Source organism: Eleginops maclovinus, chromosome 17, assembly GCF_036324505.1.
Source record: "Eleginops maclovinus isolate JMC-PN-2008 ecotype Puerto Natales chromosome 17, JC_Emac_rtc_rv5, whole genome shotgun sequence".
NCBI lineage: Eukaryota > Metazoa > Chordata > Actinopteri > Perciformes > Eleginopidae > Eleginops > Eleginops maclovinus.
Genome location: NC_086365.1, coordinates 3,759,169 through 3,783,712, shown reverse-complemented (window position 1 = coordinate 3,783,712; position 24,544 = coordinate 3,759,169). Strand labels below are relative to the sequence as shown.

General features: G+C 41.3%; 1 protein-coding gene and 1 long non-coding RNA gene across 2 annotated transcripts; one reads left to right on the top strand and one right to left on the bottom strand.

Moving 5' to 3' along the window:
- Positions 1-701: 701 nt before the first annotated feature.
- Positions 702-2,293, bottom strand: LOC134878982 (E3 SUMO-protein ligase ZBED1-like). The gene is made up of 3 exons (XM_063905185.1): positions 1,890-2,293; positions 1,431-1,617; positions 702-1,283 (listed from the first exon to the last, which is right to left on the bottom strand). Exons 1-3 carry the CDS (start codon positions 2,273-2,275, stop codon positions 810-812), a joined length of 1,047 nt encoding a protein of 348 aa, XP_063761255.1. The 5' UTR covers positions 2,276-2,293; the 3' UTR covers positions 702-809.
- Positions 2,294-17,101: 14,808 nt separating this feature from the next.
- On the top strand, positions 17,102-18,568 carry LOC134879415 (uncharacterized). Its single transcript, XR_010167843.1, has 2 exons — positions 17,102-17,956; positions 18,083-18,568. It is a non-coding gene; the product is annotated as an uncharacterized LOC134879415 (long non-coding RNA).
- Positions 18,569-24,544: the final 5,976 nt, after the last annotated feature.

Below are 24,544 nucleotides of genomic sequence, written 5' to 3'. Positions count from 1 at the left end.
TCAAAATAAAAGGCAGGATTAATAATGAGTGTTTCCTCACTAGAAAGACACTAGGTGGCGCTAAAACCCCCAAAAATTCCAATGCCATGACACTTTGTGTCTTCTCTGTTTATTTCCTGCCCTGTGTGTTTTCCCTCCATTTTTAATTGCCACCCCCCCCTGTATATAAATCCTGGTATTCTGTCCTGTTCTTGTCGGTTCCTTGTTTGACACGTCACAAAGTTCAGTTTTTTCCGTGTGGTTTTATGTTGCTGTTTTGTTAAAAAAAAACATTTTGGGAAAATGTTCTGCTGTCTCCGGTCTCTGCATTTGGGTCCAACCGCTCCTTCCTTCACATGACAATGATTGATTTTTACTATACATCGAATTATTATTATTACTTTAGATCACATAGATATTAACAATAATATATATATATATATATATTAGTGGTGGGCATAGATAAAAAATTTTTTAATCTAGATTAATCTTGGAATTAATCTAGATTAATCTAGATTAAAATGGCTCATTTGAATTCTGCCGAAGGCATTCAGAATATGTGTGCTACCCAAATAATGACTAAAAGTAAGTCTTTGAGAACGGGTTTCTCAAGCCAGGTGGTGCATTAGACCAGGGGCTCATCTCCAGTTTCCAAAATGCATCACAAACTGCTTGAGAAAGCTGTTCTATGATAATTGGTGATGAAAATAAATCAATGACAATGAGATGTACTTGTGTTTATTAACTGTTTCTTTTTAGTTGAACAGTAGGCCTATATAACAGGTTGTAATGAACTGTTTACAGTCAGTAGCTTTGTGTCAGTCAAAGCTCTATTTCTCCTTCTTCCACCAGTCACTCAGGCAGACCAGTTTGTTCACATTTTCTGGTGACAAACAAGCTCTCCTCTTCTGCACAATATGGCCTGCTAAAGAAAAAAGTCTCTCGCATGGGACAGTTGTGGCAGGGGTCCCCAAGTATTTACGGGCAATTTGGGCCATCTTACCATAGACAGCAGTGTGCTCCGACCACCATTTCAGTGGACACTGATCTAGACTGGCACTGGGCTCTACCTTGTACCTCTCCACTGTACTGTCTTCTGGTGTCTCCTCATCTGATTCTGAGTCGGATCCCATCAGTAGCAGGGCTGTTTTCTTCTTGGGTGGCTCAGGGTTCTCCTCCCTGAGTGGCTGCACAGCAGGTTCTTCTCCCTTCATCAACGCACTTAGCTTTGCCCACACTGGCTCCCTCTCTGCTCTGGGCAAGCACTTGAGGTCCTTAAATCGTGGATCTAGAGCAGTCGCCACCTTTGATGAATAAAAAATAATAATTATTGATTGATGAAAATGTCACTTTCCAAATCCAACCTCCATATTTCTTCATGACTTATTCATCTGGCTTTACAGTCTATTATGGTCATAAAATGCAGTTATCTTCTGGTCACTCTGACATACCTTAAGCCATTCCAGGTTTATTTTCTCCCTCCGCTGGTTGAGGTCCTTGATGAAGGCAGCCTTGAATCGCACAATATAGGCAGGATCATCATCTGAGATGTTCATCGCGTGCTGGAGGTGGCACAGGGCAGGTAGAACCACAGAGCAGGATACATACTTATCTCCACCAAGGAGCTCAGTGATGTACCTACAGACAGACAGACAGACAGACAGACAGACAGACAGACAGACAGACAGACAGACAGACAGACAGACAGACAGACAGACAGACAGACAGACAGACAGACAGACAGACAGACAGACAGACAGACACACACAGAGCAAAAAATTATTAGTGACAGATTCATTTAACTCAGATTACACATTTAAGGGCAGGTGTTTCTTACATACAAAGTGACATTTAAACTCATACAAAACTTGTATGCCAATTCATGAACACACTATCTTTGTAGACCATACCTGCATGGCTCCAGCAGTTTCTCTAGCTTTGCCAACTTCTCATAATCCGCATTTGTTGGGAGGGCCAGGTTGTGCTTCTGCAGAGACAGCGTTGTGTGCAGTGCGTCTCTGTTGCGCCTCACGCGCTTTATCATCTCGAGAGTGGAATTCCAACGCGTTGGAACATCTTGCACGAGTGACTCCTTAACTTGTCCAAGGGAGGATTGTTGGACATTTAGCTCGTCTGAGTTGGCCGGACTGTGTTTGAAATGTCCGACCACTTTACGGCACTTGGCCAGTGCACCATCAAAACCACCTTCCCGAAGTGACATTACAATAGCTCTCTGTACAACATGCGCAACACAGGGCAAGTGCTCGAATGGCAGTATCCTCCCTGCTGCCACCATATTAGGAGCGCTATCTGTTCCAATAGTGCTTATACGTCGAGGAACTGCCTTGCACACGCTTCTGCAAAGTGACGCTCCTCTGTTTTCATCACACCTAACGGACAGACAAAGTAAATTAGAATAATTTCACTACTAGTAGTAAACATATAGCAATTATCAAGAAGCAAACATAACGTGGTGGTAATTAATAGGCTACAAAATTAAATTATGTAATTTAAAATGACATAACGTAGCATACCTAAAGCGAAGGAGTGAAGTTCCCAGCTAGCATCGATGAGGTGTACTGTAACGCCGAGGTAGTTGTCGTTGTTAACGGACGTCCAATGGTCCCCAGTCAGTGCTACAGACCTCGCCTCTACCATCTTCTCAACTTTCGTAGCTTTCTCTTCTGTGTGCTGGTCATGTATTCTCCTCATGATAGTTCGCCTCGCAGGTAGTTTGTAAGATGGGTCACCTGTGGCCGCCTGGAGAACAAGCTCGAGCCCGTCATCTTCAACCACGCTAATCGGCCTGCAGCTGGTGGCAATCCACTGAGCGAGGAGACTAGTTAGCTTGGCTGATAGAGCTGTGCTGACGGGCTTGCCTCGGTTGCACTCAAACATTCTTTATGCTTATATTCAAAGACAAATTAATACTTAGTCCTCTCAATCTGGAATAATGTTCACAGCACCGCCTCACAATGTCAGGAACTTATCCTCTACACATTGGTTTGGTCTGGTTTTACTCTTCACTGATTGGTTAAAGAAACTTTGAATTTAGTGGCTTTGTAAAACAGAAGGAAGGGCTCATTATCATATAACAAAAACGAGCGAAACTAACAGGCGAATAGTGGCGCAGTTGGCGTTCCATAGTGGCGCAGTTGGCGTTCCATAGAGGTGCAGTTGGCGTTCCATAGTGGCGCAGTTGGCGTTCCATACCGGTGCAGTTGGCGTTCCACAGTGGACAGGGTGTCCTGGAGGGGGTGTGACACATTATCCAGCAGGGAGGACAGTTTGGCTGCCATTCTCTTGTCTCCCACCACCTCCACAGTGTCCCCAGAACAGACCTGGGGAGTCCTCTGGATTTTGATGCTTAATGGGCTCACTTATATTATGAAACTGGGCAAGTTAGTCGATCAATAATGTTTTAAGGATAAATTGTTCCTCTGAACAAACACGCACAAAGCAGGCGTAACTCTGAACGAGACATTACTGCTCAGCTTCAGGTGGCTCTGTGTTATGTCACCACTTCCCTTCGCCATCTAAATGTTTATCCAGTCCTCTCTGTTTATCCTGTAGGCCTACAAACCGGTCTTCTGGAAGGATAAAATATCAAAATGTGGGGATTGTCGCCAAAAAGATACTGGCTGGGATTTGATTATTGTACATCTGATATTCAGTCGCAATCATTTCTATGAATTGTCAGTTTGACCCGTGGGCCTGACGCCTAGTTAAATGATTCTACTGCCTAATGCACAAACAAGCATGAATAAAAATAAAGCCAAGCCAACTATCACTCTCTGTCACTGTGTAATTCCATTAGAAGGTCTTATACTGGAACTCACAACAAATCATTCAGTCAGTTGCCATGAACAGATGAAAAATGCTGATCCAGACCTGCAGGCTAGCATATCCTATAAATCATTCATTTTGATATAGGCTACAGATGACCTTTCTGGTGTGTAGATACGCAGGACAGCTGTAGGCTACCTGAGACAAGAGAGGATATCTGTCCTTGGGTAGAGAAAGTGAGATGTTCATGGTCATGATGAAGGTATAGGGGTCAGAAAGAAAAAAAGGAAGCTACGTATAAGATGGGGAGATCAGATTTATTGGCACTTCAAGTGAGTTGCAAAATGTCCAGTTGAATTTAAGAAGTGAACTGTCAGCGGGTAGAGCCTCACACGTGCAAAGTCTCATCAAATGAGTCAAAATGTTTGACAAAGCTGCCGGTGTTTGCGTGTGTGCAGTGAGTGGTGTGTTTTTAGGGTGTACAGTCTCTCTCAGTTTATCTGTCCTCCCACCACCCCCCCTCTCTCTTTCCCTCTCTGCCTCCCTGTCTCTCCACAGAGCCACTGCACTGCGGAGGAAACTTGAACTGTGCCCAGCTCCCGTGAATATCCTTCACACACAACTCTGTCTTCGCCCTGCACACACAGCCAATGCAAACACACACACGTAGACCTACATAGGAATATGTACGAAGGAAGAAGGCTGGTAGGATATTAAAGGACCCCCATCACCCCAGCTACAATCTGTTCTGTCTGTCTATATATATATATATATATATATATATGTATATATATACATATATATATATATACACATCTGCCATACATATCTGTTTATAATACACATATCTATACATTATACACATCTGCCATATACATCTGTTATACGTAATATATGCATCTGTCCATACCTCCTCATTCAAAAGTGTAAAGTATTTAAATACTTTCAATGTATTCCACATATGTATATATTTCACATCCTTAAATCTTTATTGTTGTTATTGTAAATATTCTTCTCTATTTTTGCACTATTGTATTTATCTTATTTGCACCATGTATGTTGAGTTGTTGGAGGAGCATGGGATATAAGATTTTCATTGCCAACATATACGCTGTATATGCTGTGCATATGACAAATAAAACCTTGAAACCTTGAAACATGCATGCTACAAACACAGTGCAACACCTACATAGACCTAAATGCATGCTTCAAACACTGTGCAACACCTACACCTATATACATGCTACAAACACTGTGCAACACCTACACCTATATACATGCTACAAACACTGTGCAACACCCACATAGACCTATATGCATGCTTCAAACACTGTGCAACACCTACATAGACCTATATGCATGCTACAAACACTGTGCAACACGCACATAGACCTATATGCATGCTTCAAACACTGTGCAACACCTACATAGACCTATATGCATGCTTCAAACACTGTGCAACACGCACACAGACCTATATGCATGCTTCAAACACTGTGCAACACCTACATAGACCTATATGCATGCTTCAAACACTGTGCAACACCCACATAGACCTATATGCATGCTACAAACACTGTGCAACACCTACATAGACCTATATGCATCCTACAAACACTGTGCAACACGCACATAGACCTATATGCATGCTTCAAACACTGTGCAACCCCTACATATACCTATATGCATGCTACAAACACTGTGCAACACCTACATAGACATATATGCATGCTACAAACACTGTGCAACACCTACATAGACCTATATGCATGCTACAAACACTGTGCAACACCTACATAGACCTATATGCATGCTACAAACACTGTGCAACACCTACATAGACCTATATGCATGCTACAAACACTGTGCAACACCTACATAGACCTATATGCATGCTACAAACACTGTGCAACACCTACATAGACCTATATGCATGCTACAAACACTGTGCAACACGCACATAGACCTATATGCATGCTTCAAACACTGTGCAACCCCTACATATACCTATATGCATGCTACAAACACTGTGCAACACCTACATAGACCTATATGCATCCTACAAACACCGTGCAACACCTACATAGACCTATATGCATCCTACAAACACCGTGCAACACGCACATAGACCTATGCATCCTACAAACACTGTGCAACACGCACATAGACCTACATGCATCCTACAAACACTGTGCAACACGCACATAGACCTATATGCATGCTTCACACAGTAGCGGTTTTGGGCATGGGCGAAGCCGGCAGCCATCCGGGGCGGCGTTTCGTGGCACGAGCGAGCACTTAAAAAAGAAACGAAAACTAATCTGGGCCGGAAGCTATCATATCACTGATGTGGGGAATTGGCAAATGGAGTGGAAATTCCCCACACCAGTGATATGTTATCCTGTCAAAAATTTAAAAAGAGGAAGATTGATTTTACTGTATTTGCCTTTAAGTGCTTTTTAAAATGAACAGAGCTATAAAGAGAACTTCACGGAGTGTATTTATCCCCTCGTGTGTAAAAAAGGATGTTGGATGACAGTAAAGAATAATTTGCTTCAATGTTCAACAGACATGCTGCTGTGGCACATCATAAAAATCTGGTTTATTTCCCTGTATATTTAAGAAATTATTAATTAAGTAGCAAAATGAGTAAAAGTAGTGCATCTTGTTGAGCCCACTGCTCATGTGTTCGATTTTGTAAAACTAAACCTGGGAGTAGAGCAGGGCCGGTTCTAGCCCATTGGCTGCCCTAGGCGATATTGAGATTTTGCCAGTCCAACCTGACGTGTTTGTGGCTGACAACGTTAATGCGTACAACTACAATATGGAAAATAATAAAATAGCACCGTAATTTCGAGTAGTGCGTGATTATTTCAATCATTTGCAGTGTCACGTCTGATATGCAAGAAAAAGGGGAAGATGACAAAAAATACTTTTGCGTTTTGGAGAAGGAACGTAGTCTCTCCCTCTCACACACACAAACGCAAACACTATTCTGTCCTCTTTTTTTCCGAATTGGCAGAGCCTAATTAAAAGCAGCCTAGGCACAACCATTCTCTTCTTCATACTTGGACAGTATAGTTCAGGGGTATTCAAGAAAACTATGAGAAGGTCCAGTTCAAATACATTTCCTCAAGCAGAGGTCCGGAACATCATATGTCTATTTGCAGTATGACGATATCGGAATAAATTGTGTTTAAAAAAATAATAATACAGGTTAAAATCATTTCAAAGAAGTTTATTAGCACTGAAACACAGGATAACCTTGTGAGGCTGCAGTTTAAATAAAAATTAACTAAATTATGTATTCAAAAATAAAGAAAGTGCGTAAGAAAAAATAGCAGCTTCAGTTTCCTTTTGATAGAACAATCTCAATATTTCTCCTGAACAAAACATTCTCAAAACATGTTAACTATTTTATGTATTCAAAAATAAAGAAAGTGCTTAAGAAAAAATAGCAGCTTCAGTTTCCTTTTGATTGAACAATCTCAATATTTCTCCTCAACAAAACATTCTCAAAACACCTTAACTATTTCTCTTACAGATTTCTCTCACATCTGTCTTCCCCCCTATCATTTCCCCTGCTCAGTGTGAGAATTGAGCTTTGGCTTGCCCTGCCAACATTTTAAATCTGGGCTTGAAGGAGGTCAAGGCCATTCTCATGCACATGTGCAGATGCTCATTGGTGAGCGTGGAACGATATTTTGTTTTTATTATGTTCATTGTAGAGAACGCTGCCTCACAGCTATATGTGGAGCCGAACGTGGTCAAGATAAACAGGGCCACTTTTTTCAGATCTGGGAAAGCTGTCTCAGAAACCATCTGGAGCCAGAAGGTGGTACATTCGGTTCTTGCAAACTGCTCTTTCAGGGCCACGTCTGCCTGGAGGTCAATCATTTGCATCTGGAGAGGCCCAGAGTTTGCCCACTTGAAGTGATGTGCGACATCATTTGAGAATGCTCTGACATCAGTGATGAGAAATGGATTCTGTATGAAGAGGGTGAGCTCCTCTCCAATACTGAAGCTATCAAAGCGTTTGCTGAAGTTTTCAATCAACTTGTCAACAAAGTCAACAAAAGAGGAGACATCTCTATGGCCCTGCACCTGTTCTTTCACTTTTGGTGTGTGTAGTCTCCTTGCAGATCTTCTTTGAACAGCTGAAGTTTTCGTTGAAATGAGCGGACAGCTGTCATCAGATCACAAATGGAATTGTTCTTTCCCTGCAGCTGCAAATTAAGCCCATTCAGGTGTGACATGATATCAGCCAAAAAAGCTATGATATCCACGTTTTTCTCATCATTTAGAAAGACAGAAAAGTTTGCTGCTTTCTGACTTTCCAGTTGTTCCAAGAAAGCTGTTACTTCACGTCTAATTGACCAAAATCGCTCTAGCACCCTGCCTTTGCTGAGCCATCTCACATTGTTGTGGAGCAAAAGATCATCAGAGTTTGCATTAACCTCTTTGAGAAATTCCCTGAGCATGCGATGCTGACAAGAAGAAGATGCCCTGAGAAAGTTTATGATTTTCATCATTGTCTTCATCACCTCAGCATACTCATCTGACAGGGAGGAGCAAAGGACAGCCTTATGAATAATGCAGTGGTAAGAGATGAGGTCAGCGTTGTCTTGTTTCAACCTTGCCACAGCTCCCTTTTCTCTCCCTATCATGGCAGGGGCTCCATCAGTAGTTATTGATATGACTTGTTTTGGCTCTATTCCTCGCTTTGATAGCATTTCCTTAATGGCCAGGTAGATGTCTTCTCCTTTGGTAGTGGTCTGCAGGGGAGTCAGTCTTAAGAGGTCTTCACAGAACTCATTTTTCTCCCTGTTTAAGAATCTTATGTAAACTAACAGCTGAGCATTGTCAGACACATCAGTAGATTCATCCACAGCCAAGCCTACACACGGTGCCTTAGAAATAGCATCTTCCAGCTGGGACAGTGTATCTTGAGCTAGTATCTCACTTCTCCTTGTGGCTGTGTAGGCTGACAGGGGTATTTTCTCTATTTTGTCACAGAGGTCATCTTTTTCTTTACCATCAAGTAACGCCTCTGTTATTTCAGTCATGCACTCTTTGACAACACTTGCATCTGTAAAGGGCTTTTTGTGTTTTCCTAAAACCCAAGCAACACGGAAGGAACATTCATTTGCACGCTGTTGTGCGCTGAAAGCACGGCTTAATACCCTGGTGGACTGATCATATTGGGCAGTGAGACTTCGAATTTTCTGCGCCCGGAGTTCGTCTGATTGGTCAAATGCTTTGTGCCTAGTCTCATAGTGACGCTTGACATTGGCACTTTTAATAAGTGCCACGGTTTCGGAGCATATGAGGCACACTGGTTTCGTGTTCGCAGGCGGAAGAATGAACATGTATGCATCAGTCCATTCCGTGTTGAACGCTCTATTTTCGGCGTCTACTTTTCTCTTTTTTGAAAGCGCCATAGTGTTTGCACCTCTTCTGACTATAACTCACGCCCTGTATTCCTGTATCATCTCCCTGCGTTTCTCGCTTCAATCGCTTTTCACTTGCCTTTCACCTTCTCTTCCTTATCACACTGCGTGTATGTCTGTGCCTGGCTGACTGGCTACAAACCTCGGCTTCGGTTTGCTCATACAACTCGCGCTGAGTTCAAGCTGGCGATTTGATTGGCTAGTTGAACCATGTGGTTAGTATGACTCGCACGCAATTGGTTTGTAGCTTCCAATCCTTGCTCAGTGTAGTGCTGGTAAAATCACTGTTGTGTCAGATAGGGGGAAAAGTAACGCTCCGGTTTAAAATGAATTCTCCCGTCAAAATAAAAAATATTTTAACAATTTATTCCGGGTCCGGATGGGATTGCATTTGGGTCCGTATCCGGACCGCGGTCCGTTGGTTGCGGACCACTGGATTCACCCTATTACGCCCCGCCCATTTTTAACGGCTTTTTTCTTCCGCTTTGTGTATGATCTTCCGGTCAGCTAGTTCCGGTTAGCTAGTGTAACCTAACCTTTAGTGTGACCTTTAAGATGGATGTTACCTGGGCAGAGACAAGCGATGCTGTTCGTAGTAGTGGAACCTCTAACCAGAAAGAAATGACCTTGCTGACAAAGGGCTGTGACACCTGAAACCTCTCTGCGATGTCTTGTTGAAGTAGGTTCAGACGAAGCTTCATGAGAGTCATTAAGACCTGATCCCACGGATGAATATGAGAGCTGTTAGAGAAATCACGGGTTAGGTCATCAGCCAAAGAGGTGAAAGCATCCAGATGCAACCCAGTGTAAAGTAGGCTCAGGTTGTCATTTCGCACAAGCTCTTGATATTTTGCAGTGCTCGCTGAGCACTGGGTTGCCTGGTCACACAGCAGAGGTTGGTGAAGTAAAGGTCTTGCAGCATAGTTGTGATCGGTCATGCATTGATCCTCCCACTGCGTTCCGATGTCGCGATGTCCATCACCCTCCGGCTCGAGCTCAGGCTCAGCCTCAGTACAGCAGCATTGCTGGTTGATGCCTCTATGAAAATAATGACTCAGTTAAAACTAAGATGTATCCGTGTTGTCATGGCTTAACTAAGGTTAACACTATTTTGAAAACATTTACTCCTAAACTACAATCGTTTAAAACTGTGTTGACAAGCAGTCGATAACAGAATGTTACCACAGCTACTAACTCGCGTTATGGCAAAGTATGTTCTGAGAACTTACCTGATTGCCTAACAAGCTGTCGTCGCGGACGTCGCACCGGAGCTTCATACCCAAGCCATTTCTCGGGATACGGGTGTTGGGTAGTAGGTCTACCATCCACAAAATGAAACGAACAGACATAGGGTCTTTTTGGAGTTTTTTTTAAGTGAAGTGCCCTCAGCCAAAGACGCCGGTCTTCCTCAACGCTAGGAGGCGGATATAGATGAAACGATGGCCCACAGCATTCAATTCGCTTCTTCCCGTGAGTAAAACACTCTTGCTGAAGAGACAATCTTCTTTTTCTCCAATTGTTATGGCAACCACGGACTGCACAAATTATACTCGTCATTTTACCTGACTTCTTTTTGCCCTTGCTTTTAATGTTAGCGAACGCCTCAGCTGTTCCACCGGAAGTACTAGCACAAAATAAACAAGATGGCTCCGCCCTTGTAACCATGGAGAATAGGGTGAATAGTTTATTAAAAGTTATGATATAGAAGACATTTTGAATGATTTTTTTAAGGATAAGCATCTGATGTTATACAATCAACTGGCTATGTATACATCGCCGAACAACATATATATATATATATATATATATATATATATATATATATATATATATATGCTGGTTCGCAGCAATACAATTATTGTAGCCTTAGCGTTAGCAGCTTTATTCTTCTTCTTCTACTTCTTTTATGTAATTAACTGCAAAATTCTGAATGAATAACTTGTTTCAGTGTGAACTAATTCCACAAAGTATGATTACAAAATTGTTTTAAACCAGGTAAGTTGTTATTATTTATGTTCTATATCGCTAAGTGTGTGATTACACATTTAACGTTTTATAATATTTATTATACTGTAGGCTATTGGTGCCGATGCGTTAAGATCGCCTCTAGTGTCAGATTTTGGAACATTGGGGACTTTACTTCCTCTTGACACCGTCGGTTAGTTACAAAAAAACACCTCAATATACTTGTTATTGTGCTTCTATGTCTTTTCATCTGCTCCGTAAACTCCCTCAACACTCGCTCTCTTCTCTTGATCGCCCTCTCACAAAGGGAGAACACTTCACTGACCCGCTTCAATGTAGGATTTCTGTCATGTCTCTACCATTTTAGTTTGACCATCTCTGTTATTAAGTTATGGAATACTAAATAAATAAGTCATTTGATACATTACCGTTACTGCACTCATAAAGAATGATAAGAATAAGAATAATGCGTATTGAACTGGTTTAATTAATTAGTGAGTTTATTTAAGGTACTTAGTTAGAAGCCCCTTTTCCAGTTTAGAGCAATAGCCCCTCCACATGTCTGTGCACGTCCCTGGCCAGGATGCTCAGCATCACAACATTTCAAACGCCCAAAGTCAGACAGTTACAGCCTGGAACAACTTTTTTGCTTATCACCCCCAGCAAAAGCCCAAAAATCTGTATCTGCAGAGAGTGTTCATTTGTAAAGATGGCACAAATCGCAAATGGCTCACATACTGTTAGGAGAGTCACACATTATATTGCACAGTGTGTTTGGCATTTTCCAAGCCATATGAAACAAATCCCTTCATAAGTGGAATGCAGGGCTGGAAGCATGTCAATCAAAGAGTAGAGGAGCATGAAAGGGGGGCCATGCATAGGGTGTGTGCTGAAGCATATTTCTTACGTGCATCAAAAGCTGATATAGCCAGTCTGCTACATGGTCCCCAAATAGTGTCCCACAGAGACCAAATAAGGAAAAGACGGCAAGTGTTGGAACGAGTTGTTGAAATAGTTAAAGCCATTGGTAAGAGAGGACTTAGCTATAGAGGGACACAATCTGAAGCAGCTTACACTTTGGATAACCTGAGTATTGACCATGGGAACTTTTTGGAGCTAGTAATTCTTCTTGGGAAATATGATGTATGTCTGAAGGAACATCTCACTGATTGCATTGAAAAAGTAAGAAGGTGCATCAAACAGGAGATCAGGGTCGTGGCTCTCTTGTTACATTTTTGTCCAAAACCATTGTGAATAAAGTCATCTCTACAGTGCAGCAACTTATACAGGAGACCATTGCAAAAGAGGTCAGAGAGGCTCAGATGTTTTGAGTGCAGATCGACACAACCCAAGACATAACATCCCAAGACCAGTCCTCTATAGTCTTAAGGTATGTCAAAGACACAGTTCAGGAAAGGCTTCTTGCAGCGGTGAAGTGTGAAGCATCAACTGGCCAATATTTTGTCACGGTCCTTGCAGATGTCCTTGAGAAATGTGAATTGGAGATCAGCAACTGCATCAGTAATGCCACTGATGGTGCATCCAATATGCAAAAGCCAATACAAAGGTTTTTCCGCTCTGTTGTCCTCGAAAGCGCCAAACCAAGTGCATGTGTGGTGTTATGCACATGTGTTAAACCTGGTTCTGGCTGACACAACTGAAGTGGCCATTAACAGTGGATCCATGTTCTCACTAATGAACAATATTGCTTCTTTCATGAGTCATACCAGAGGATGAATGTGTGGGAGCAGGAAAGTCAAGACAGTCGACATAAGCGTCTTTCCATGATTGGAGAAACAAGGTGGTGGGCCAAGGATGTTGCCTTGAGGAAGATTTGTGGGTCCTTTAGGAAGCCAGGCCAGTGTGTCTACACTGATGTCATCAGGGAACTGAAAAATATTGAAGGCCAGTTTAACCTGAAGACATCAGCGCGTGTCAAAGCAAAAGGGTATTTGGAAGGTTTAATGAGGTTTGAGACAGTTCTGAATGCTCAGCTTTCCCTCAGGATCTTTGAAGTCACAACACCACTCTCTAAATACTTGCAGACGCATGGTTTAGACATCTTGACTGCTCACCGAATGGTTCTGACCATGCCTGAACATGTCACGAGATTTTGAGTCAGTGAAGAAAGCTGCTGATGTTTTTGTTCAGTGGGCATATACAAAATTGTCTGAGGAGGAATGTGATAGGGAAGAGGAAGAAGCTCTTCCAGAGAAAAGGATGAGGAGAACAAAGATGATGGATGGTGAAATGGCAAGGGATGAGAGCTTTGGAAATGCTAACAGTGCCTATGAAGCAGAGGTCCATAACCAGGTGATGGACACAGTTACAGGGAGCCTCCAAAGGCATTTTCTACCCCATGGTTCCCTCTATGCAGACATGGCTCTCCTTGACCCAAGAAACGTTACGCAAGTTTGTTTATCAGGTCTGCCTGATACTGCTTTTCAAGGGTTGAGCAAATGCTTACTCAAGTTTGACAGCAATGCAACTGCTGCTAATTTGCAAAGTGAGCTTAAGTGTTTCGCAGCACAATGGCCACGTCTGAAACAGTCTGTATTGGATGAATACAAAGTTAGGACAGTGGTGGAAGAAGAGGCAGAAGAGAACAAAGACACAGAAGAGGAAGAGGAGGAACTTAAACTGAGCAACTGCAAAGCATGTAAAAACTGCCCAGCATGTTGTTACCAGATTCTGACAAGGTACAACCTGTTAACAGATGCCTATCACATCCTTGGCCTAGGCTACACATTTCTCCTCACTCTTCCTGTGACCCAAGTAGCCTGTGAGAGAAGTTTCTCTGTCCTCAAATATATAAAGAATAGATGGAGGAGCACTAATTCCCAGGAACATCTCGAAGCATGTATGCTTATGGCCATAGAGAAGGACATCGTAATGTCCTTGGGCATTGAGCTCATTATAGATACAGTTGCAGAGACCAGTGCCCTGTTGAGTAAGCTTTTACTGCCACAATATTCAGTACATTTTCATTAGCAACCTATAAATCAAGTTTCTATCCTCCAAGTTCAAGTTAATATAGGTTAGGGCTACCTTCTTTGTGAGTGTTCTGAAATACTTTTGTTTTATTGTGGTTTTATTGATGTTTTGTTATAAATAAACACCTCAGAAATGATCATTGATTGTGTAATGTTATTATCTGTGAATATCTTCAGTCTAAAAAGGCTTTTGGTATTGTACCTTGAAATGCTGGCAAGTGGTTATTTAAACAAAAAATCGCGCATGGGCTGTGGGCCTAAATTTGTCGAAAAAGTCCAGGGCCTTTATTTAGCCCCAGTCCGTCCCTGCATGTAAGTAAATACAATGTTAAAATTAAGAGCTTGAAAACTTTGTGGATGGTTTTCAAGCTCTTGTGCGGTGCCCATAATACAAGTAGCTTGACATTAAAGACCTAGAATGGCCCTTGTTGTTAAGTGTTTTTTTATATAAAAACGAATCAATTGAGTGACTGTGATGTGAGAGTAACTGATACTACACCGACAAACCATCTACATGTAACGGTACAGTTGGGTTTCATAGCTTTCACTGCAACCTATAAAACCACTTCCAGCCAACAGGATCCAGGAGGTCAAGTTGACTCTAATCGTCAACCACAAAATGTCAATGAGACAAAATAAACTATATTGAGACTTTGTTGAACAAGCCAGAGCTAAAAACCACCACTAGATACCTCTCCCAGATGCAGTAAGTCACTATCCAAACATTAGCCCTAACAACTTGTGAATATCAGGAAGGGTTTTTGGAGATTAATGCTGAGTGACTGAGTGAAGCAGTGTGCATGGGGCTATTATAACACCAGCACTAAATAATGGAGACAAAATTGTGTATTTGTAACCTAAGATAACTAGCTTATTACTTACAGTGAAATTGAAGAAAAAACAGCTTTTGCAGCTGCTGCAATGCATTCTGGTACATGTATGCATTGACCACAATGCTCCATGATACAAACTGTTTGTGTCGCTCCCCTCTGGTTGGAGGCTGCGCTCCATCAGGACCAAAACCTCTCGCAACCTGAACAGTTTCTTCCCCTCTCCTACCAGCCTCATCAACAAGGCCCGGGTCCCCCACTGACAGTGACCCTTTATCCACCCCACAAACACGATGCATTACATTTATGCAGATCATGTCAACAACACTTTGTTCTTTTTTTCCCTGAACACTGTGAGCCGTGTTCATGCCCAGATCTGATTGCATTTTGCACAGTCTGCACAGCCCTCCAACAATACAATCCACTGCAGTTTGCCATATATTGCCATATTTTCATTGTCCTAAGTGTTTGTGTTTTCTTTTAGCTTTTAAGGCTCTTTGTATATTTAATTTTATATTTGGTGTAAATACTTGTCTTTTACATTTTCTTTTTTAATGCAAAATAGTTTCTTGAAAATACTTATTTTTATTATCTTTATATTTTGGACCTACTCTTACAACTTTCTTAGATTGTTTATGTTTGCACAACCACATAAATTCCTTGTGTAAACGTACCTGACAATAAAATTGATTCTGATTCTGATGATGGGGAGAACTTGTGTTTCTCTGTTACAGCACACACTGAAGATGTTTTAGCTTTAATTGAAAGATTGTTATTCACAGAAAATGTGGCACATTCTTTCTTAGAGTATTTCCCAAATGGCTTGTATTACAATAATGTGAAATGACAGGTTACATATCATACATACAGCAAATCATCACAAACTTTACTAGTATGCTAGTATATCAGATTTACTGATATTAACTCTATCCTGCTCTTTATGTGTTTGTGGTAACAGTAGTGATTTCAGCTAGCGGGTTAGCTGCTTTTGTTTACTTGTATGAAATTAAAGACCCATTCTTTCAAAAATGTGTAAAATTCAAGTGTGAAAGCTTCAAAAGCATAGCAACATTAATATTGTTGCCACTTTTTGCTGCTCGGAAAGTGAGTCATGAACTCAAACCGTTTTGGAGGTTGTAACATAACATTATAATCAATGCAAGTGTCTCATTTCAATCCACACACACACACACACACACACACACACACACACACACACACACACACACACACACACACACACACACACACACACACACACACACACACACACACACACACACACACACACACACACACACACATACACAAGGGATTAGTAACACTCAAAGACACTCAGAGCCTTCAAGAGACCATAAGGGAAACAGATGAACACAAGACAGTGATTGTACTGCTACACAGTGGGCTCTCTGTCAGAGACATGCTGCCCTCTGGTGGGGCTTAGAAATATCTGCTAAATGGGACAGACCTACATTTCATTTTGGAGCCTGCCCTCCAGTGGATCACAATATAATTTCCCTGGAGATTGTGTTGACAGCTGTAATATCACTTTATCTTCCTGGGATAAATACACTAACTGTGAATTAGTTTGTCTGTTTGTAAATCAAGACAATCCGTTTAGGAAATATCCTACTGTGAAATATGCAAGATAAGAATTTTATTTAAACTTTTTCATACTTATGGTGTGTATTGTTCTCCATGTAAATGCAGAGGTTATAACTAAGTAGATTTACTGACGTTCTATACATAAGTGCAATTTTGAGGTACATTACTTGAGTATTTCCATTTAATGCTACTTTATATTTCTACTACACTACATTTAAAGGGTAATAACGTAACTTTACTCGACTACATTTATCAAACAGTTTTAGCTACTTAGAAGTTAAATTATTTTAATATTTGTCATAAAGTCAGTCGGAATTGTGTTGCTACTTGATGCAGCAATAGCATCTAGATGTGTCACATATTAATATTATTATGCTTCGTGTCCCTGTTGAAGTATCTCTCTGAGTTTCGTATGTCTCATTCCACACCAGCAGGGGGCAGAACTGCCATGCAGCCCTGTCTTTGTTTCGTAAAGCAAAGGATTCTGGGGGTTTTCTATTATAAATACGACGTAGGCCCTACGTTGCAACGGACTTTTGACCAGAAGGAACTTAGGAAAGGGCGTGTTGTTAGAGCTCCGAATATTTACCAAACAATTCTTCTACTGTCTAGATTTTGTGGTACTAAACAGTACAGTACTTGAGCGAAAAAAAAGGCTGTCCTTGTATTTTCACGTTTTCACTCCGAACAAGACACTTTGAACTCGCTCTACAGAGAAGTCGACAGTCGACGTTTTTTTTCTCTACAGTTCATTTTTGGTCGGACATGTGTCAAGAAGTAATGGATACCAGATCGAAACACATTAAGACCAACTGCCTGCGGAAAACCATGAAACCTGGATCCAGATTGAGATGGAAACTGCCTCGTGTCACCGCGGAGGGGGATGCGGCCTTCAAGAAGTGTTTAAGCGACTCTGTGAGGACCTTCCGAAAATGCCTCCGACGGCAACAGAGGCGGGCCCAGCTGGCTAAACTCGCCAACGCCCTGGGAAACATCGGGAAGAAAGAGAAGAAGCAATCCGTTTGCGAGGAAACCCCCAATGTGGCCTGTATGCTACCTCAACCATCGGGGGCAATGGCGCCGCCTAACACCACGCAGTACCTTATGGGTAATGTGTACGACGACTTAAAGACGAACTACATCCAGACAGTCTCGCATGCTACATCTCCACATCATGATAGTGAATTTGTTTCACCCAGTGTATGTGATGCACCAGACTCTGATTACGATAGCTGTCTTGCCTTTCAGCAGAGGGACTTTGAGGAAGTGTTTGACCTGTACTGGTAACCGGATTGAACTGGTCTGGCCGCCTCTCCAGCCGAGACTTGCCGATAAGGGCAAATAAAAGGTGTGAGATTACACTTTAAATGACATAAATGTGACATGTGCATATTGTGTTTTTGTTTTTATTTAAGCCCATGTTATGCATTTGCTATGTCGCAAGTTTCATGGTTGGGCTTTATTTGTCTCACAGCGGCGCACTGGATGGTGCCCGCCCAGTAGGGAGATTCCTGAGCCCTGTGTGGCGCCGCCCAGAGGAATGAAACAATCGCACTTCGGCTTTCGCCTGGCACGGATTGTGAAATCCAGGTAAACCCGGGCAGGTATTGTGTTGCACTGCATTGTCATTGAACAGTACAGTAACAACAGAACAGTAGTACATTGTGTTGCGATGTTGGGCCTTTGCACAGTTACTGTTGTCTGAGCGTTTTCCAGGTCGAATTCCTGCCGGGACACGTGACTCTGCTGCGAGAGGCGCAAGCGACCAAGGAGCTCTTCCGTCACGTGACTGACATAAGGTGACATTTAATGCCCATTGGTTATTTTGACTGTTTTCAAGAAGGTTACAGTCCAGCTGATGACATAGATGTAAACTGTGTTAAAAGTGAAAATATAAAGTGATTTATCCTGAGTTTTAAAGGGTAGTAATGTTCAATAAAATGTGCTTCCTAATGAAAAATGGTTGACTGTTTGCATTTTTTGCTGATTACTTGGGTGACTATTAATCTGCTTTTTTTTGAGAATGTATGACTAATGTAATGTCCATACCATAGCCTTTCAATATAAAACACTCTTGAGGATTGTAGTACTACACCGAGAAACTAAACATTTAGTTTGAAAAACGCAGTTTATTTTCCACAGATCTTACAATATGCGATTACATTGGCCAAGTAATTGCTGGTGAAAGAATTCAAGAGTATAATTTACAGTTCAACATGCAAATGTCAGCCATCGATGGAACTAAATAGATTTTACCATATACTCACTAATATCTCTTATTTGCTGCACACAGCCAGATCAGTGTAAAATACCTTTCAGGGCCATGGAATTAAACTCCATGATCCTGCTACATGTCTAACAGCAAACGCTAGTAATTATTGTAAAATATTTTTAAATACTATTTATTAAAGTATCAGCCATGCTCACCAAATCATACCTAGTTTAATATGACTAAGTATTGCCTGAACATGTTTTCAAAGCTGCCACATGGTGGCACTAGTGTCCTACAGATCTGAAGACCATAAGCAGGTCACTGCAGCTGAGGCCACGGGGAGAGGTGATTATTGGTCTTTAAGATCATGTTGCATGGCATTTGTCTCGGAGTGGCAAACTGTGAAGTCTTGTGGCAGCAGGCGGCTCGGGCCGAATGTCTCCAGTTACTAATTTTACAAACATTTCAGAATCTATAATCCTTAACATGTCCCACAGAGGGGTGATTTACATTATTACTGCAAGACTAAACATGGACAAAATAAAACGGATTATGGGCAATATTTACAATAAAAAAGAACAATTACAATTTACACAGTACATAGAAGGGTAGTAGCGGCAGTATTTATAAAATACAACATGTAGAAGCTAGATAACAGGTAAAAATATGTATTGCAGTTACTTAAAGATATTTATAGTATTAAATTATCAAAGTAAAAAGAAACTACTCAGCTGTGACAGGCTGTGCCGGAAGTGTCAAATTAAATGTTGTATGGCTCTAACAGTGCCCGTTTAAAAGGTTTAGCTTTACGTTGTGAGGTTTGGCTAATATATATCTGATAGGAGTTTTATTGGCTAAATCTGTGGGGTCTTAAAACTATGTGCACAAAGGTCCATGTCTTTTTAAGGGAGAAAAGCAGCAGGGCCGTTATCTGGATTCTTTTCATCTCAGCGTGTCTGATTCAGAGGCTGGTGGCTCTGAGGAATGGCCATGGTTGTTGAGTTAAGCATTGGCGTCACCATCTCTTATTCCTGCCGGGCCGCTGCCTGGTTTCGGGATCTGTCATCTAAAAAAACTTACCCTGTAGTCAAACTGCCAAGTATGATGGTCATTAATTACACCTAAAGGTACTGTGGGTGTGATGGAGACATACTGCTGTTTGCTGATAAATGGATCCCCCTGAGGCCTGCCACGCCATCGATCCACTGTCCAGGTATCAACTCCGCTCAATTCTGTTGTGTCCACCTGGTCGTATGAAACAATAGTCGGTTCTACACCAAGGTGTCTGGAAAGACATACCCCTGTAGTATGTATTGGGAAAACTGAAAAATAAATGTAATAAAGTATATAATCTAGCAGAGGTGAGAGAAGTACTCTGATGTTGTACTTGAGTTATAGTAGAAGAACCAGAGTGTAGGAATAATCTGTTACAAGACCTGCATTCAATTAAAAGTGCAAAAGCATTAGCATCAAACGATACCAAAAGCAATAGTAGTCTTTGTTTGATTGGTCCATTTCAGAATAATATATCTGATATGTTTTATAATTAATGATATTTAAAGTGTTCTCAAAGCTGCAGCTAGTTTTACTAGAGGTGGAACTAAAGATTTAAGGGTTGAATATATTTTAAATCATGAATCAAAATGTGCAGATTCTTTTAAGATATTACATTAATGTTGGGTAAAAGTACACAATTTACCCCTCAATTGTAGGGGGCTGGAACTACAAAGTAGCAACACATTAAAATACTCATAAATGTTACTTGACACCACAGTAACCTGTTGTTTTAGGCATTGATTCTCGGGTTTGAGTGAAGCAGTACTTTCAAGAAGTTCGCAAGTCTCAAAACGGCTCCCTGTACTGAATTAGCATGGTTTTTTATATGAAATTACAAGATCAAGCAATATCCTCTACATCAGATAAATGAAAGCATTCCAAAAATGTAGTGTTACATGATTAAAATAATAAAATTACAATCGAGAGGGTAGTGTAACCAGAGGTTGGATTACCTTATCATTCACATACATTAAGATCAGTACTGTGCTCCAAATGAACACAGATAATTATTGCAATACTTTTCTTGAGAAGCTCAAGCACATGCTTTCCTCTGACCTATGTGGATATTATGCTGAGATTATTTTTGTGTATTTTATTTCATACAAAAAGTAACATCCAGCAGTTATCTCTCCCCCCGCTTTAGAGAAACTCACTCATGGGAGGAAGTTTGGGCGCTTGGCTCCACATATAAAGGGGGAGGGCGGCCAGCCAAGAGTTGGGATTTTGGCTGTGACAGGACTTTTTCAGACAGCCTCCTTTTAATTGGAGTTGTTAAAAGAATCTTGTGTGAATGTGTTTGTGTTGCTGTGAGTTCGAGCCCTAGAGTGTGAAAACACATCAAGGATAAATGTCAGGCTACAGTAAGTGAGGAGGGAATTAAGGGGTAATCTTTATCCTCAGGTCCTTTTCTGCACCCCACATGAAGCCTAAAATACTGAGCTGACAACCGCCGATGACTATCTGTCTGGGCTGTGCTGACGTGTTTTGGTGTGAACTTCAGGACGCACCCAGGAGAAATCTGATTAGGAGAGTTCTCTACATGAATGAAAGCAGAGGAAGCTGTATTTACAGTCCCAAGAGAAGGAATTGTGGCAGAGATCCTTTGTTGAGAGAAGTGACTAACTAAAGAGTAAATATTTTTGCATTTTTCCAGTCTTGGGTGGAACTTCAAAGTGATTTCTAACTGGAAAATGGGGAACGGTGGGGGGTGGGATATCCGTGAGTTATCAGCATGCTGAATGATTAACATTAAGAGCACATCCTTGTCATGTAAACACTTTGGTTAAAGTGGGCGTCAGTGGACTTAACACCCTGGCTTAATCCCCTGATTTAAATATATTCCCTCCATAGCACCCTGGGACATTGAGACTATTGACTATTTCAATCTATAGGTTTACCTCTTGTGCAACACTGCAGCACTTTTTATCCCTTGATAGACCTTCCTGTGGTGGAACTAATATACACATAAAATAGAGATTTGGCTGAACAGTAGATGGCAGATTGTCATAGCAGCCATCTTGTGGTTAACAGAAAGACAGGATCTGAAAGATGAGTGTCTAAAAAAATCTCTCCTTGAGTTCTCAATCATCTGACTGAGGACATTCCGCCAGAATCAGAATCAGAATATCTTTATTCGTCCCACAGAGGGGACATTTTCATTTGTTACAGCAAAAAAGAGCCAAAGACAACTTAATATTACACCAAAGACACAACAATATATACTAAAATTACACAGTTTTACAAAATACACAAAAATAGACCTCAGAAACAATTCTGAATGAAATTCTGGTGAAAGGTTGTGCTCAAAGACACCTTGGTAATCAAGAAAAGGAAAATAAATGTTGCTTTTTAATGTGCCTTCCATATTTATCTGGAACCCTTGATGCTGGATTCCATTAAAGGATTTGTTAATTTCTTCACCATATTATTTTGCTGATGACTTCAGTCTCCTGTCTCCGTCTCCCTGTGATTATGAAGCTTATTAACACGAGACCGTGGGCTGGTTCGAAACCCACTTTAGCCTTGCCTTGGAGGTTTTTATTATGACCCATTTGGAAAAAGCTGGCTAGCAGTGCCCAGCCCAGGGTGAGTGTTTCATGTCAACCACACACAGTTGAAACAGACAAGCACACACAAGTGAGAAAGAAATAAGCCAAGAAGAAGGGGGCAATGACGTTACCCTGTGCGCCCTTTGGGAATTCACCCCTCTGCTATGCTGGCTCATTAGTCAAAACACTCAGAGGAGAGGAACTGAGGGATGTTTGTGCCACATCTATTTCCGTGCTCATCTTCCCATTTCTCCTCTGCACAGACAGAGCAGGGGACGTCATTGGCCGTTGACCCGGCAGTTTCAGGGAAATAGGAAGGTAAAGAAGTGTGTGTGTGACACTAACAGTGTGTCAAGGGGAGGAATTTTCTGTATGCGGTGACAGTCCTCTAACTGTGTCAAGGACTTACCAACGGGGTATATCCAGAGAGTGAGAGAGAAGTCCTGATTTAGTCACACACGTGTCAGAAAATAAAAATAAATCATGTTTTTGCTGTTCCACTGAGCAGAAGCTGGCCTCTTTTAATGTGCTCCTTTTCACTGCTTCTTCATGGGCGTTTTAATACATATCAAGCTGCTTTGAAGAGAGTATTGAGTAGACGAACAGGGTACACACAATTGCCCTGCTCATACCTTGCCATTCAAATGTTTTTTTAACTACTGCTTAAAATTCATGCAAAAAACCACAGGATAGATTGAATTGAAGAAAGATGCTGTGTTAATTTGTGAGCACAGCGCAAATGGCAAGTGTGACTCATCCATTCTCCCACACACAGACACACACACACACACTGGGCTGTCAATCTTGCTTGATACTTTTACGACTGCAGATTAGCCATTGTTGGATTCTCTTTTCAGATCATGTTCCATAACAGCTCACGGGTCACACTGTGGGTAAATAACTGTATGTAGTTAGAGTTCAGACATGCCATTGTCCATGTCATTTCCTGTCATATAACTTTGCCTTTCAACACAAAGGCGACAGTTGTTACTTTATGCTTTTAGTGTTTGATTTTCAATATGCCATGTCAAATCTCACAGCATATTAAAATCATGTCACAAAAAAAGAGTTTATAAAACCTGCGCATTGAAGGTGTCATGGCTGCAATGACCTCATTTCTTTGGGCTTCCTGTTGCTGTCATAGAAATGAATTCAACATGGTTTAACTGGGCCTTCCTTTAACCTTTGTCATCACACGATAAAATATTACAACCACAACAGGTGCCTGGCACAGACAGACAGAAAATAGAAACACCTAAATGTAGAGGTAGTGTTACGTTACACAAGTACTAATTGAAGGATAATAATCAGAACATATTGTCTTGCAGCTGTGCTTATTTGAAGAAGTCAGTCATTCTTGGGACACTTTTGTTTAGTTCCTCAGTGCTCCTTTAACCAGCAGTAGCTTTGTTTAAACAGTGCAGCTGAAAAAAGTGCAAAGGAGATCAGTGACAGCGCTGTGTGAGTGTCCGTGTCACTGTCACTGCAGAGACAGGGACAACTGTGTCATTGTCAGATATTGTTGAGGGCAGCCGAGTGTAAACAACAGATGGTTGAGTTAGAACCCGATCGGCATGTCTTCGTTCAGCTCAGTGCTTTTTGAGAAGCTGTATGTGTAATCAGAATCAGAATTCCTTTATTATTCCCACAGTGGGGACACTTACAGTGTTACAACAAGTGACATAGCAGGTAAAGAACAGTTATTCTAAAAATGTTATATTAAAAATGGCCAAAAAATGAGTAGCAGCAATTTAAGTACGACTAAGTGTCATAAATAGCATATTGAAGTATTGCGACCATATATAACCTATGCTTATCAGGTGTTTTGTATTGGCTCATGATTATATGGCTTAGTGTATACAGTAGATTATAATATGCAGTGGACCTCTGAGCTCGTCAACCTTGACTAAGACATCCCAACAGGCAGGAATACCTTCTGATCTTCAATAAGGAACACCCTGTTTCTAAAAGCCAAATATAAATCTTTCTTTATAGGACATAACGGGTTTCCTAGATTGCCTTCAATTACAAAAATATGGAGTAGTTACAGATTGGTAAGAGTCATACATGTGATTCCTATACAGTAGCCAACTATTTGCAGAAAATGACGCCTTTATGG

Excerpts from the sequence above, each read along its gene's own strand:
- LOC134878982 (XM_063905185.1), bottom strand. The coding sequence starts at position 2,275 with ATGGTGGCAGCAGGGAGGATACTGCCATTCGAGCACTTGCCCTGTGTT. Across the intron at positions 1,618-1,889 it reads AAACTGCTGGAGCCATGCAG|GTACATCACTGAGCTCCTTG; the intron begins GTATGGTCTACA and ends GTCTGTCTGTAG. Across the intron at positions 1,284-1,430 it reads TAAACCTGGAATGGCTTAAG|GTGGCGACTGCTCTAGATCC; the intron begins GTATGTCAGAGT and ends TATTCATCAAAG.